The sequence below is a fragment of the Bubalus bubalis genome, chromosome 15 (genome assembly GCF_019923935.1).
Source record: "Bubalus bubalis isolate 160015118507 breed Murrah chromosome 15, NDDB_SH_1, whole genome shotgun sequence".
Taxonomy (NCBI): Eukaryota; Metazoa; Chordata; class Mammalia; order Artiodactyla; family Bovidae; genus Bubalus; species Bubalus bubalis.
The window spans coordinates 22,061,664-22,076,719 of NC_059171.1; the positions used below are offsets into that span (position 1 = coordinate 22,061,664).

The window sequence follows — 15,056 nt, forward strand, 5'->3', positions numbered from 1 at the left end:
AAGCAATCATAATTCCTTCAAGTTTATCTAATTTACAATACCCATTTGAATAAAGAATCCATTGTCTTTCACAACAGAAATTATTGGAAGACTACTGTATATCTAGTATAGAATAACAAAATGAAATGTGATTTCTTTAAAGCAGAATGCCATTATCATTAGTTATATTGGATGGAAGGCTTTTACCTGTAATTAAGTAAATCAATTATAAGCTTTAAACCTACCTCTGACATGAATTAGATTTCCAACATATGTAACCTTTGGTTGACCTATATTTCAGTTTTTAAATTTGGCTCCATCACAACCTAGTGATCAATACATAGAACACCACAAACAGTATCCCTTCTGTTTGTCAGATATTATAAATGATCAGCCTGGTGCTTGCAGGAAGCACACTTTGGTCTAACCTTTTGGGGCCCATCTCCTGAAAGCATGATATATCATTCTTACTTTATGGCTTTCTGTACTTAAGGTACCCGTTTCTGTACCCTTAGAGATGATGTGGCTATAAATGCAGGTACAAACGTCTCACAAACCCACTCCCTGTGGTGTGTATTTATTTTGACAACCTTAACTGCCTGCAGCACTGGGAAGGTGAAGGGCTACTGTATATCTTAAGGTTGACTTTGCTCTGTCTTTGACAAAAGACATCTCACAGTAACATACCCCTTCCTTATATAGGTAAAGCAGGCGGTCCTGAATTTGAAGAACCACTCTGCCACTTACTAGGTGTGCAACCATGGCCAGGTGACTTACATTTCAGCTTCGTTAATTGCAAAGGGTAGACAGTGGCACCTGGGATTGTTGGAAGACAAAGCACAGCTTAGCAAGGTGCCTAAAACATAGCACAGATCGATGAAGCAAAGGCTGCTCAACAGTACTCATGTCTTTCAAGTTTAGTATAAAATATGACCAGCATTTACAAAAGACTTCTTTGTCCCTATTTCCCCAAACTCAAAACCACCAACCCTGCGTTGGGAATTATCGTGAAGACTCTAGAAAAGAGGACAAAATAACTTCATAATGGCCTTCTTTCAGAACTCAGGCCAATATTTAAATGCTCATGTTTATCTCTATTTACCTGTCTGGTTCCCTGTTACGAAGTCTCATCTGTTTAGGGAGTGGGGGTGGGACGGTGGGTATTTCCTGGGATCCAACCAACCGATTTCAAAGTAAACTTTTGCAACGTTGCCCTTTTGTGAGTACTGTTTAATGTTCAACATGCATTTAGTCTTTGCTCAATCTTTGACCTTATCTCTGACCATATCATTTTCTGCTGCAATTCTAAGCTCATGAAAAACATGTTTTCCTTTAATGTTTTTCCCTGGTGGCTCAGAGGTTAAAGCGTCTGCCTCCAATGCGGGAAACCCAGGTTTGATCCCTGGGTCGGGAAGATCTCCTGGAGAAGGAAATGGTAACCCACTCCAGTATTCTTGCCTGGAGAATCCCATGGACGGAGAAGCCTGGTAGGCTACAGTCCACGGGGTCGCAAAGAGTCGGACATGACTGAGCAACTTCACTATACACTATAAGTGAGAAACACCTAAAGAATCAACCAGTAAGTTCTTTAAATAGTATGCTACAAAAAGCTGTCTTCTAAGTGTGGAAGCATGAAGTGAAGTGAAAGTGCAAGTCGCTCAGTCGTGTCCGACTCTTTGCGACCCCATGGACTATATAGTCCATGCAATTCTCAGGGCCAGAATACTGGAGTGGGTAGCCTTTCCCTTCTTCAGGGGATCTTTCGAACCGAGGTCTCCCACATTGCAGGCGGATTCTTTACCGTAATGGAATTGTAAACCTCTCCAAACTGGAATCCCAGAATGGACAAGAACATGTAGAAAACTGAGAACTACCTCCCTGGATCTTCGGGCATGCACCAATCATCTTGAGAGAGAAGGACCGTCCCTTTCCCACAGCATCCTAACCCTTCTTGGCTGCTTCATCTGGGATGAGAGAAAGGGAAATAATGAAGGGGAATGATGCTAGTGGGCCTGGTGACTGACTGATGATCAGCAACAGCAGCTCCCTATTTGATAAACGGAGGTGTCAATGAAACGCCCTGCCATCAGCAATGCACCGAGTGAATGGTGAGTCCGTGACAACAGAAAGTGCGTGTACGATAACTGAATACAACAGGGTGCATGATTTCTATATACAGGTACACACACTTATACACACATGCACACCACCACCTCAGTTATGTAAAATAAAGCATATGAAAACCATAAAGACATTAAACCAAAACATTGTCACTGAGTGAGAGATTATGGGTAATACTGTTCCTCTCTCTACTTTCCATTTTTTTCCCCCCAACTTTCTACAATCGTGAATTGCTTGGATATCTGAAGAAAATGTATTTTACATGTCAACATAAAGTTGTTGAAGTTTAGCACATTTCACATTTTAGCAAAAGAGAAGTGAATACTCTTCAACAGATACTGATCTTTCCTATAAAAGACCTTGACCATTGTCCTGATAATTAGTAACTAGGAGGAAGCTTTGCAAATGTTGGCGTCAGCAGCCTGCCCCAGACCTGGGTCAGATAGTTCTTTTTTTCTTAAACATTTTGGTCAATCATGGACGATTGGGAACGTAGAGGAAGAGAGGTGTAGAGAGAGTAAAGCTGTTAGAAATCGGTAGGGTAATGAATAAATCCTCATAACTGCTTTGAAACTGCACAGCCTGTATTTGGACTAACGGCCGGATTTGCTTCATACACATCACAGCACGGTCGACGAGAAAGAACCCCTACAGAGAGCTCAGACCTTCAGGATATCACTACTTGCATTTTCCAAGGAGCCAGCTCTCCCACCACAGCCCCAACGGGAGCCTCGAGAAGGGTGCAGGTCAGGCTCCAGCCAAAGTAGCTGCGTGCAGTTTTAACTTCAGGTTCCTGTAAGCTGCCCTGTTCATCTTCTTTTTTTTTTTTTTTTTTTCCTTCCGGGAGCTTTGGAGATTCGTTTTAGTTCTTTTCATAGGCTGAGTCTTTAGGCCTTTGTGTCTAGAGAAACCCAGGCCTCCCTCACCTGGGGAGATCTATAATCTGATCCTTCGACCCTGCTGTGAAAGCCGCAGGTGCTCAGTCAGCAAGAATCAGGGTCTGAATTTGGTGTCCCCAGGCAAGCAGGTCGGAGAAGGGATGGGCTCAGGTGGAGAGCTAGCGCTGGGAGACCGTTTCTACAACAGCGTTCTTGGAAACCCTCGTCGGCCTTGCATGAATACTTTTTCTGCTGGCTGGCGGGTGGCAGTAAAAATTGTGAATGTCGTGGGCTCATCACCATCACCTGCCATGCGCTGCTAACTTTTGAGTCAAGGCGGTAACCACTGGGTGAATGGATTTTTCATTTGGTTTTGGCTGAGAGCGTCGACTACAAAGAGTCTAAGATATTAAGGAGGGATTTCGGAGTTTCACAGAACACCCAGCGAAAAGGAGGGGTTCGGGGGAGGGGAGTAGAGAAACAAGGGTGAGGGAATAGGTTGCTTTAAACGAATCAGATTACCCAAAGAGAGGATCAGGGGGGTGTCTGGCTCGGCCGAAGCTGAGCTGATTCCCCCCACCCCCCACCTCGACCCGAGAAGGACCACCCAGAAGAAGGGAGCTCAGCTTGGGGGCCGACATCCTGCGGGGTCGCCCCGGCGCGCTCCTCCGGGTCCGGGGACCGCCGGAGAGGCAGCCGAGAGCTGGGCGGACGTCCAGGGTGTAAGGGAGCGCGGGGGCCGGGTACCTTGGTGCCCAGATGGAAGTCGTCCACGGAGCGCGAGCCCATGAAGGGGAACTGCATGTGTGTGTGCGTGTCGATGCCGCCGGGCAGGACCAGCTTGCCGGCTGCGTCGAGGACCCGCAGCCCGGCTGGCGCGTCCCCGGGCGGCAGCACGTGGCGCCCCACCGCCCGCACCACGCCGTCCTCCACCAGCACGTCGGCCTCCTGCGAGGAGTCGTCGTTGACGACGCACCCCCCACGGATCAGGAGGAGAGACCGCGCAGCCATGGCGAGGGGCGCGCTCCTCCTCGGTGACTGGGGACAGCCCCAGGGTCCCGCGTCCAGGTTTATCAACTCGGCCGCGGGGCGGGGTGGGGCGGGGAGAAGGGGCGTATCCATCTCCAACCACGCCAACCCTGGGCCGGGCCTGCGCCCAAAGGATGGGGTTGCAACCAAAAGTCAGTGCAACTCACACTCTGGGCTCTGAATCCTGGTGTATGTGTTGGTCTTGGTCATTAGAAGGGAAACACCTTGAGGACAGTTTTATTAATTTATTTTTAAAAGTTTATTAATATGAATTTTTATTGGGTACTTCTTTTAATATACAAGTTATTTATATTAACTCATATAAACATTACTTTGCCAGCAAAGGCCCGTCTAGTCATAGTCATAGTCTGGCTATGGTTTTTCCTGTGGTCATGTATGGATGTGAGAGTTGGACTGTGAAGAAGGCTGAGCGCCGAAGAATTGATGCGTTTGAACTGTGGTGTTGGAGAAGACTCTTGAGAGTCCCTTGGACTGCAAGGAGATCCAACCAGTCCATTCTGAAGGAGATCAGCCCTGGGTGTTCTTTGGAAGGAATGATGCTAAAGCTGAAACTCCAGTACTTTGGCCACCTCATGCGAAGAGTTGACTCATTGGAAAAGACCCTGATGCTGGGAGGGATTGGGGGCAGGAGGAGAAGGGGACGACAGAGGATGAGATGACTGGATGGCATCACTGACTCGATGGATGTGAGTCTGAGTGAACTCCGGGAGTTGGTGATGGACAAGGAGGCCTGGCGTGCTGCGATTCATGGGGTTGCAAAGAGTTGGACACGACTGAGCGACTGAACTGAACTGATATTTATATGAACTTTTATTGGAATGTAAGATATTTACAATGTTGTGTTAGTTTCTGGTCTACAGTGAAGTGAGTGTTATACATGTATCCACGCTTTTAGATTCTGTTCCCATATAGGTTATTACACAGTACTGAGTAGAGTTCCCTGTGCGGTACAATAGGTTCTTCTTGGTTGTCTGTTTTATATATAATAGTGTGTATATGTTAATCCCAGTCTCCTGATCCTCCCTTCCCACTTTGGTAACTCTGTTACTTTCTGTGAGTCCCTTTCTGTTTTGTTAATAAGTTCATGGCTGCAATCACCATCTGCAGTGATTCTGGAGCCCCCAAAAATAAAGTCTGACACTGTTTCCACTGTTCCCCATCTATTTGCCATGAAGTGATGGGACCAGATGCCATGATCTTAGTTTTCTGAATGTTGAGCTTTAAGCCAACTTTTTTACTCTCCTCTTTCACTTTCATCAAGAGGCTTTTTAGTTCCTCTTCACTTTCTGCCATAAGGGTGGTGTCATCTGCATATCTGAGGTTATTGATATTTCTCCCAGCAATCTTGATTCCAGCTTGTGCTTCTTCCAGACCAGCATTTCTCATGATGTACTCTGCATATAAGTTAAATAAGCAAGGTGACAATATATAGCCTTGATGTACTCCTTTTCCTATTTGGAACCAGTCTGTTGTTCCATGTCCAGTTCTAACTGTTGCTTTCTGACCTGCATTTAGGTTTCTCAAGAGGCAGGTCAGGTGGTCTAGTATTCCCACCATCACTTCATAGGAAATAGATGGGAAAACAGTGGAAACAGTGTCAGACTTTATTTTTGAGGGCTCCAAAATCACTGCAGATGGTGATTGCAGCCATGAAATTAAAAGACACTTACTCCTTGGAGGAAAGTTATGACCAACCTAGATGGCATATTAAGAAGCAGAGACATTACTTTGCCAACAAAGGTCCATCTAGTCAAGGCTATGGTTTTTCCAGTGGTCATATATGGATGTGAGAGTTGGACTGTGAAGAAAGCTGAGTGCCAAAGAATTGATGGTTTTGAACTGTGGTGTTGGAGAAGACTCTTGAGAATCCTTTGGACTGCAAGGAGATCCAACCAGTCCTATTCTAAAGGAGATCAGTCCTGGGTGTTCATTGGAAGGACTGATGCTAAAGCTGAAACTCCATTACTTTGGCCACCTCACACGAAGAGCTGACTCATTGGAAAAGACCCTGATGCTGGGAGGGATTGGGGACAGGAGAAGAAGGGGATGACAGAGGATGAGATGGCTGGATGGCATCACTGACTCGATGGACATGAGTTTGAGTGAACTCCGGGAGTTGGTGTTGGACAGGGAGGCCTGGCGTGCTGCAATTCATGGGGTCGCAGAGAGTCGGACACGACTGAGCGACTGAACTGAACTGAATGAGTTTATTTGTATCATTTTTTTTAGATTCCACATATTAGTGATATCATATGTTTGTCTTTCTCTGACTTCACTCAGTATGACAATCTCTAGATCCATCCATATTGCTGCATTCTTTTTTATGGCTGAGTAATATTCCACTGTATATATGTATATACCACATCTTCTTTATCCATTCTTCTGTGGTGGACATTTAGGTGGCTTCCATGCCCTGGCTGATGTAAATAGTGTTGCAATGAATTGGGGTACATCTATCTTTTTGAATTATGGTTTTCTCTGGCTGTATGCCCAGGAGTGGGATTGCTGGATCATATGGTAGCTATATTTTTAGTTTTTCAAGGAACCTCCATACTGTTCCCCATAGTGACTGTACCAGTTTACATTCCTACTGAGTGTAGGAATGTAAGGAGGGTTTCCTTTTCATGGAGTGTAGGAGGGTTTCCTTTTCATGGAGGTAGTTTTAAAAGTGAGGGATATTTGTTTTCCTTTATAAGAAAAGGCACTTTGGGGAAAGAAATTCACCTCATCTCTTCTCTTTATGAAAAATGTGTCTGTAACAAAACACAGACAGAGGCAGAAGGAGGGAGGAAGGGAAACACACAGACATCTCTGCAACAGTGAAAATACCCGTGCCCGGAAGAGCCACTTGATCTGGATTTCGTTTTAAATATTCTTAATTATATGAATAACAACGATAAATGACATCCTCACCCTCAGGGAACTAAGAGACAACAGTAACACACATACATATTTCAATTTATAACTACATAAACCAGAAGTTTCTACTTTTGAGAGAGGGTAAATATATGAGTTTAGAGGAAAGGGAGAGTTTATTTCTGCCTTGAAAATTAGAGATGGAAGATTCACAAAGAGTATTTGACTTCAGGCATGTGCTGTGCTGTGCTTAGTCGCTCAGTCATGTCTGACTCTTTGTGACTCCATGGGCTGTAGCCCACCAGGTTCCTCTGTCCATGGGGATTCTCCAGTTAAGAATACTAGAGTGGGTTGCCATGCCCTCCTCCAGGGGCTCTTCCCAACCCAGGGATCAAAACCAGGTCTCCCGTGTTGCAGGCGGATTCTTTACCATCTGAGCCACCAGGGAAGCCCAAGAATACTAGAGTGGGTAGCCTATTCCTTCTCTAGGGGATCTTCCTGACCAAGGAATTGAACTGGGGACCATACATTGCAAGCAGACTCTTTACCAGATGAGCTACCAGGGAAGCCTGAACTCTAGCATAGAGGACATGAATGGAGAGAGGAGGAGTGGGGAGAGGGGTGGCTTTCTAGGTGAAGGAACAAGTTAGGTAAAGGCACAGAGGAGATGATGGCAAGCTGAGTCTGACCCCCATGTGGTTAAGCTGAGGGGTTAGGGTTGGACAATCGTGGACCAGCCCTTTCTTCTCAGGGGAGGAGCAGGAAGAGGGGACCAAAGAGGGACAGTCAGAGAGAAGGGAGTTCAAGGAGCCCTGTGTGAGGAAAGACAGCAATGTGGGATTTTTCAAGGGCACCAAGATCAAGTGCCCTTGTAAAGGAAGTGGTGAAGAGTGGTGGATGCGCGCTGTTCCGCCGTCTATTCTCATCCTCCTTCTGCTGGTAGTCAGTGGAGTTTCTTTGGCAGGAAGTCCTCCACGTGCATTCTCGGAACACTTGTCTTGGTGGAACTGATGGCCCCTCAGGCTCTGGGACTGATCTACTTACCTCAGTGCTCCCAATCACGGCAGGAAGTCATCGCAGCCATAGTGATGTGCTCAGAGATGACGTGGGTCCCAAGAAGACTAACTTAACTAATCTGCTCAGTGAGAGCAGATCCTAACTTGTTTTTGCTGAGCAGAGGGGAAGCTTTTTCTTTCCTGCTGGACTTGAATCCTGGAGGGAGTCAACTACAACAGGAAGTAGTCCCACGAACAAAGCCAGCACAGACAACAGGAAGGAGAGATGGAGAGGGGCTGCGTTCTCATGACATGCTGGCACTCCTGAAACCAACCGTGTCTGATGACCCCTCTTTCAGACTCTCCAGTGTTTGCTTCAGCGGGTTTCCTTTGGATCTTTTATCATTTTCAACCATGAGCTGACAGAGAGCGGGAAGACCCTTCAAGTTTGGGGACTAAGTAGTCACATGTGACCTCGGAGATGGCATTTTTAATAATGGAATGCAAGATTACCTCAGGTCTCAGATTACACAAACCTCAAAATGATTAAAAATTAGGAAACATCAATAAAGTTCCATAGATTTTGGCAGTCAAGCCAGGAACAAGAAACCCAAGAAGGTAATGCAATTTTTATCAAAAGGCCATTGTGGCAAGGTGAAAAGAATGATTATAAATGTAATGAAACTCCATCAAGCTACCGACGTAACAACACTCTAGGAAGATAAGATTGGTTGGTGTCAGGGTGGTTGTGACATCCTTTATGAAACTACTCAGATGAATGATTTCAAAGGTTTCTTTATCTCAGACACTTGATATCACAAAGTGCCCTGTAACACAACCCAAGGCAAACGCTCCACATTTAATTAACTCAAACTTGTATCAGAAAAGGGGGTTTGTAGAATGTCACTGAAGCAGGAGGAAATAGCTCATAGAGAGCCACTGACCGCACAGAAGGGAGGGTGAGTTTAAGGAGAAAAGCCAGCTCGCAGCAGGGGTCTTGCCCACTTCTGCTCACTGCTGTCCAGATGCCGGACCGGACCGTATCCGCCATCTTGCCTGGTGGAGGCTGAGTCTGAGCCTGTGTTCTCAGAAGGGAAGCTTGTCCTCAGAGACCCCTTACCTCCCTTTTCTCTGCCCTACTCAGCCACTTCCGCACCCAGACCTGCGGGCCCACAGTGGACAGGAAACAGCAACCCCAGACTTGATGGCGTTGTCACTGGAGGACGGCAGGAAGCAAGATTCCTGCTGTTTTGGCTTCTTCTTGCTGGAGAGTCAGTTTGACTGACTAACATACCAAAGTGTGTCTGAGGAACCATTACTCCTCAGAGGACTAACTTTAAAGGAGGGTTACAAGGATTGTGGATGCTTAACCCAGAGAAACACGTTGTTATTCAGTCGCTCAGACGTGTCCGACTCTTTGCGACCCCATGGATGGCAGCAGGCCAGGCCTCCCTGTCCCTCAGCTTCGCCCGGAGTTTGTGCAAGTTCAGGTCCATTGAGTCGGTGATGCCATCCAGCCATCTCATCCTCTGTTGTCTCCTTCTTCTCTTGCCCTCAGTCTTTCCAACATCAGGATCTTCTCCAGTGTGTAGGTGAGAGCAGTCGGAAAGGAAGGCCTTCCCAGCTCTGACTGATGGTCCCAAGGGACAGAAAGGCTGAGCAGCAAAGAGTGACTCCCTTCTCTGAGCAGCTCAGGTTTTGGGGGAAACAAACTCTCCAAGGGACAGAAAGGCTGAGCAGCAAAGAGTGACTCCCTTCTCTGAGCAGCTCAGGTTTTGGGGGAAACAAACCCTCCAGGTCCAGGCATATTTAGGTCCTCCACAACCCTGGAGGACCTGAGTTTGCTTTCCCTGTTCTCCTGAGCCATCCTCACTCCTGCTCCAGGCCCCTGTGGCTATGAGGGGGTTTCAGGGCGTTGTTTCCAGTTCGAGGAAAAGTTGTCCATGGGGCAGAAAGAGGAGACGATGAGTGTGTGTGAGCCAGAGTGAACAAGGGGAGAGTGGGGCAGAGCTGGGCGTCTCCAGTATGCCCCCGCTGGGAGCTGTGGGCAGCCTTGGTCACCTGACCCTCACTGGTATCAAAGTCCCTGGCAGAGGAATGAGGTTAAACCTGAATCAGCGATAGAGAGGCGGGTAGGTGGCCTGGAAGGGAATCAGGAGTCTAGTCCAGCTCTGATGCCAGCTTCTGGTGTGAGTCTGGGCAAGTCACTCAGGCTCCTCAACTGAAAAATGAGGAGCTAGGTTGACAAGAGCTTGTAAGGCTTCCCTGGTGACTCAGACAGTAAAGAATCTGCCTGCAAAGCAGGAGACCCAGCTTCAATCTCTGGGTTGGGACGATCCCTGGAGAAGGGAATGGCTACCCACTCTATTATTCTTGCCTGAGAAATCCCATGGACAGAGTAGCCTGGTGGGTTACAGTCCTTGGGGTCACAAAGAATCGGACATGACTGAGCAACTTTCACTACTACTACATGTACTGTTACAGTCCTGTGATTCTGCAAACAGGGACAAGTCGCCCATCCAGAGAGTGCCAGGGATAGGTCTGAGTTCAACTCTTCTCAGGTCGAGGTAAGTGAATCGCAGACCAAGGACCACTTGCCTTCTAGATTTGGGGCTGCTTTATTTTTAATACAGAAATGTTCACTGATGACCCTCTTGAATCTGAATCAGGAAGATCATTTCTTTATCCACCTTTCAGATATCAGCCTGGTGGATGATACCTCTCTATGTCTCGCAGCAGAATATTTGATGATGTTTAAAGCCTGTAGGAATTTATGGAATAGCTAACCAAGATCAACAAACAAGTTCAGTCTTTATGGACATCCGTATGCTCTAGAATTTGCTACTGAACTCCCAGTGAAAAATGTCAGGATAAAAAAGGCACTAAAAATTAATCAGGTCTTAGTGATAATAGCTTATTATTCATTGAATATCATCTTTATTTCTAATAGGATTTTTGCATACCATTCCTGAAATGTCTGCCTTAGAAGTACAGTTACAATGGAAGGATTTAATTCATGATAAAGATCAGTATATGTTGAAAACATGTAGTTCAGTGTGTTTCAGATTAATTTTTTCAGGAAAAATTGTTTTAAAGGTTCAAGGAAGCCATAGTTATAAATGAATAATATTATAGTTTTATTATTGTGATATACGTATTTGTTCTTTCTAAAAAGCATGTTGATCTTTTATTTCCCAAAGAGACAGAGACCTCAATAATAACCATATTTACAAAACCCATGTCTTAAAATAAGGCGATGTCAAAAGCCCTTTTTCAACATTGTATGGACATCAGTCAGGTTTTTGCATGTATATTTAAGACTATACTTCAACCGATAGTGTTCGTGTCTTCAGCATGTGTACTTTAATCCAGTGGTGACTTATTCTTTCAGCCTTTGGTAGTAACTGGAATTTGTCTCATACTTTTGGAATTGCTTTGTAAAAGATTTTCATTTCAGAGAGGAGTGTTCACTTTTATCATTTAGCACAGTGATTTAAATGTTGATCATTCCATTCAAGGAGAGTCATAATTTTTAATGGTAAATAGTGGGGTTTTGGTGGCTCAGACGGTAAAGCATCTGCCTACAATGAGGGAGACCCAGGTTTGATCCCTGGGTTGGGAACATCCCCCTGGAGAAGGAAATGGCAACCCACTCTAGTACTCTTGCCTGGAGAATCCCACGGATGGAGGAGCCTGGCAGGGTACAGTCCAGGGGGTCTCAAAGAGTCAGACACGACTGAGCAACCAAACGCACACACCATTTACTCATGTGAGACCAAACTCGAATGCCAAGTTCAAATCCTGGCCACACTTGGGCTTCAGGTTACACAAATAGATGGGCATTGACTCCTACAATCACAAAATTCCTACATCCATCACTCTTTACACCTCTAGCACTTCTGACTGGGGGCTACAAAGCTCATTCAGACTGTTAGCTAAATACTGGGGAGTCATCTGTGTTTCCTCAGATAGCTAATAGCATGAGCTTGAATAAAAAGCTCCTTCCTCTAAAAGTTAAGAAACTTGGGGGTTCCAGGTCCAACACACCAATATTGACCTGCCCTGGGGGGAAACTTGCAGGATGTCCCACTAAGATAATCCAGGGTAATCTTTCCATTTCAGTAAATCCTTCACTTGGCCACCTCTGCAAAGTCCCTTTTACCATAGAAAGCAACATTCCAGGGACTAGAAGGACATCTAGGTATCTCTGGGGCCCATAATTCAGCCAATGACAGTGCTTATCATTGTCCCCCTTGAACAAAAAGATGCCACAGCTCAGAGGTTTCTTCTGCCCTTTTGCCAGCAACACTAATATGTACATATAGAAACTCCTGCCCTTTGGACTCACTCATACAGTGCTATGGCTTCCAAGTTATTTTGAGCTTTCTTAGCAAAATATTTTTCAGCAATATAATAATACTTAAGGAAATAAAGGAAGTGCCCCCTTGATTAGAAAGAATATGAGTGTGTGTTAGTTGCTCAGTCGTGTCTGACTCTTTGTGACCCCATGGATTGTACCCTGTCAGGCTCCTCTGTCCATGGGATTCTCCAGGCAAGAACACTGGAGTGGGTTCCCATTTCCTTCTCCAGAGGATCTTCCTGACCCAGGGATTAAAGCTGGGTCTCCTGCATTGCAGGAAGATTCTTTACCGTCTGAGCCACCAGGAAAGAATATAATAAAGTAAGGTTAAAAACCTTGTACTTTGGAGCCAGACTGCTCTAGATTTGAGTTCTGGCTTTATCATCTGTCATCTGTGGATTCTTGGTTAACCTTCTTAATTCTATGCCTCTTGATTTTTTTTTTTTTTTTGAATAGTGGTAGCAACCCATAAGGGCTGTATACTTTAAATTAGGTAGTTCATGTAAAGTCTGTAGCATTGTGCTTGTCAGATGTTATTTTTAACCAATGGTTTCATTTCTATTCTAGCATTTTCTTCTTATTAATAGTTTCACTTTAAAAAAGGTTTATTTATTTATTTTTGATTGTGCTGGGTCTCCACTGCTGCTCTGGCTTTCTCTGGTTGTGGCGAGAGGGGGCTACTGTTCCTTGCGATGCTGAGGCTTCTCATTTAGGTGGCTTCTCTTGTTGTAGAACACAGGCTCTCAGGGTGCAGGTTTCAGTAATTGTGGGGCGTGAGCTCAGTCGTTGTGGCACATGGGCTTAGTTGCCCCTCAACATGTGGGATCTTCCCAGACCAGGGATCAAACCCATGTCCCCTGAATTTCGATGTGTATTCTTTACCACTAGACCACCAGAGAAGCCCCATAGTTTTGCTTTTTAAAATGTGAGATCCACAATACTGATCTTGAGGAGAATTTTTTCCAGCTGTATTGAAATATAATTGACATATAACCATTGTATAAGTTTAAGGGCTACACAGAATGATTTGATGTATGTACATGTTGCAGAATGTTTACCACAATAAAGTGAGTTAACGCATCAGTCACCTCCCCATTACAGCTTTGTGTATGTGTATATGGTGAGAACATTTAAAATGAACTCTCTTAGCAACTTTCAAGTGCACAGTACAGTATTGTTAACCATGGTCACCGTGCTATAGTTAATGTACATTGTCCCCAGAACCTATTCATCTTATAACTGGAAGTTTGTACCTTTTGACTGTCTTCACGCATTTGCAGCCCTGCTCATGGCAGCCACCCATCTGTTTTCTGTTTCTGTGAGATGCTTCGTTAGATTCTACCTATGAATGATATCATGCAGTGTTTGTCTTTCTCTGACCTGTTTTACTTAGCATAATATCCTCACAGTCCATTCATTGTGTTGCAAATGGCAGGATTTCCTTCTTTTTCATGTCTGAATACAGTTCCATTTGTTGCCGCTTCCCTGGTGGCTCAGACAGTGAAGAATCTGCCTGCAATGTGGGAGACCTGAGTTCAAGCTCTGGGTTGGGAAGATCCCCTGGAGAGGAGAATGGCAACCCATGCCAGTATTCTTGCCTGGAGAATTTCATGGACAGAAGAGTTGGACATGACTGAGAGACTTAAAAAAAAAAAAATTCCATTTGTTGTCCTGTAACAAATAGGCTGCCAGATGTTTCTCTACCAGAGACGGGTTTATTTGGGATCAAAAAGGATTGCAATTTGAGTCTCCAACCATGGTGAGCCACAAGCAAGTCTCACAGGGTAAGGGAAGGAGATTGCTTTTGTAGAGAAGAAAAGGAAGTTGGATTCAGTAAACCAAGAGTCCATGGCTTTTCGCTGGCTGAGTTCTTGACAGGAAAGGAGAGGAGTCTTTACTGCCCCAGGCTCTGCTATCAGCGCAGGATGTGAGAGCTCCCTCTCTGGTTTCCCAACTCTATTTGATTGACGTTACTGCTTATTCATTTTTTATACATTGAGTATATATATGCCACACACACGCACATAAGAGGTCACAAAGAGTCAGACTTAGTATATGACACACACACACATACACATGGGTTACAAAGAGTCAGACTTAGCAGCTGAACAACGATGACAAGTATATGCCAAACTGTTCTATCCATTCGTGTGTTGATGTCTTGACTTCTGTGTCTTGACTATTATAAACAATGCTGCAATGAATACGAGGGTGTAGAAATCACTGTCTTTGAAATTTCATTTTGACAAAGTCTTTTTAAGAAGCAAGAGGAAATAATTTTTAAAAGGTATTTGGACTTTGCTACATAGACCATATAGGGTTTGAATGTTGCACTTCATATATTTATTTTCTTAACAAACAATACAGCATAGAGAGTAAAATCCATCTTTTAAAGTGTACAGTGCTATGAATTCTGAGCGAGACAGGCACTCATGTGACCATGCACCACAATCAAGATAGAAAATATTTCCATCACCCCAAAAAGTTTCCAGCGGCTTCTTTGCTGGTGAGTCCTCTCACCAGCCTTGGCCCCTGGCAACAAGGATCTGCTTTCAGTTCTTTGTATTTTGTTGACTTGAGACTTGAAAACAAAGTAAGCTGCAGGGTATCTTCAGGAAAGTTTACCGTCTTTGGTTCTGCAACTTAGTATAAAACTATTCCTATGCCCTGCTCTTGATGCTGTCAAGGTCTAAAGCTAAAGAAATTCAAGGCGACCCTTACTAGCATTTACCTCAACTTTCTGAGGAATCCTGGGGGGTCCTGGGCGTGACCTCAGTTGCAGCTGAAGCAGGGATAGTAGGTTCTGTTCTGGAGTCC

At 45.0% G+C, this 15,056-nt stretch overlaps 1 protein-coding gene across 1 annotated transcript in view; it reads right to left on the reverse strand.

Annotated features, from left to right (window-relative positions):
- The window catches only part of DPYS (dihydropyrimidinase), a 100,831-nt gene extending 96,790 nt beyond the window's left edge, over positions 1–4,041 (reverse strand). The window contains exon 1 of the mRNA XM_006053903.4: positions 3,726–4,041. Within this exon, the coding sequence (XP_006053965.1) occupies positions 3,726–3,989 (264 nt within the window). The 5' untranslated portion in view covers positions 3,990–4,041. The remainder of the gene's footprint in view (positions 1–3,725) is intronic.
- Between the last annotated feature and the right edge of the window lie 11,015 nt (positions 4,042–15,056).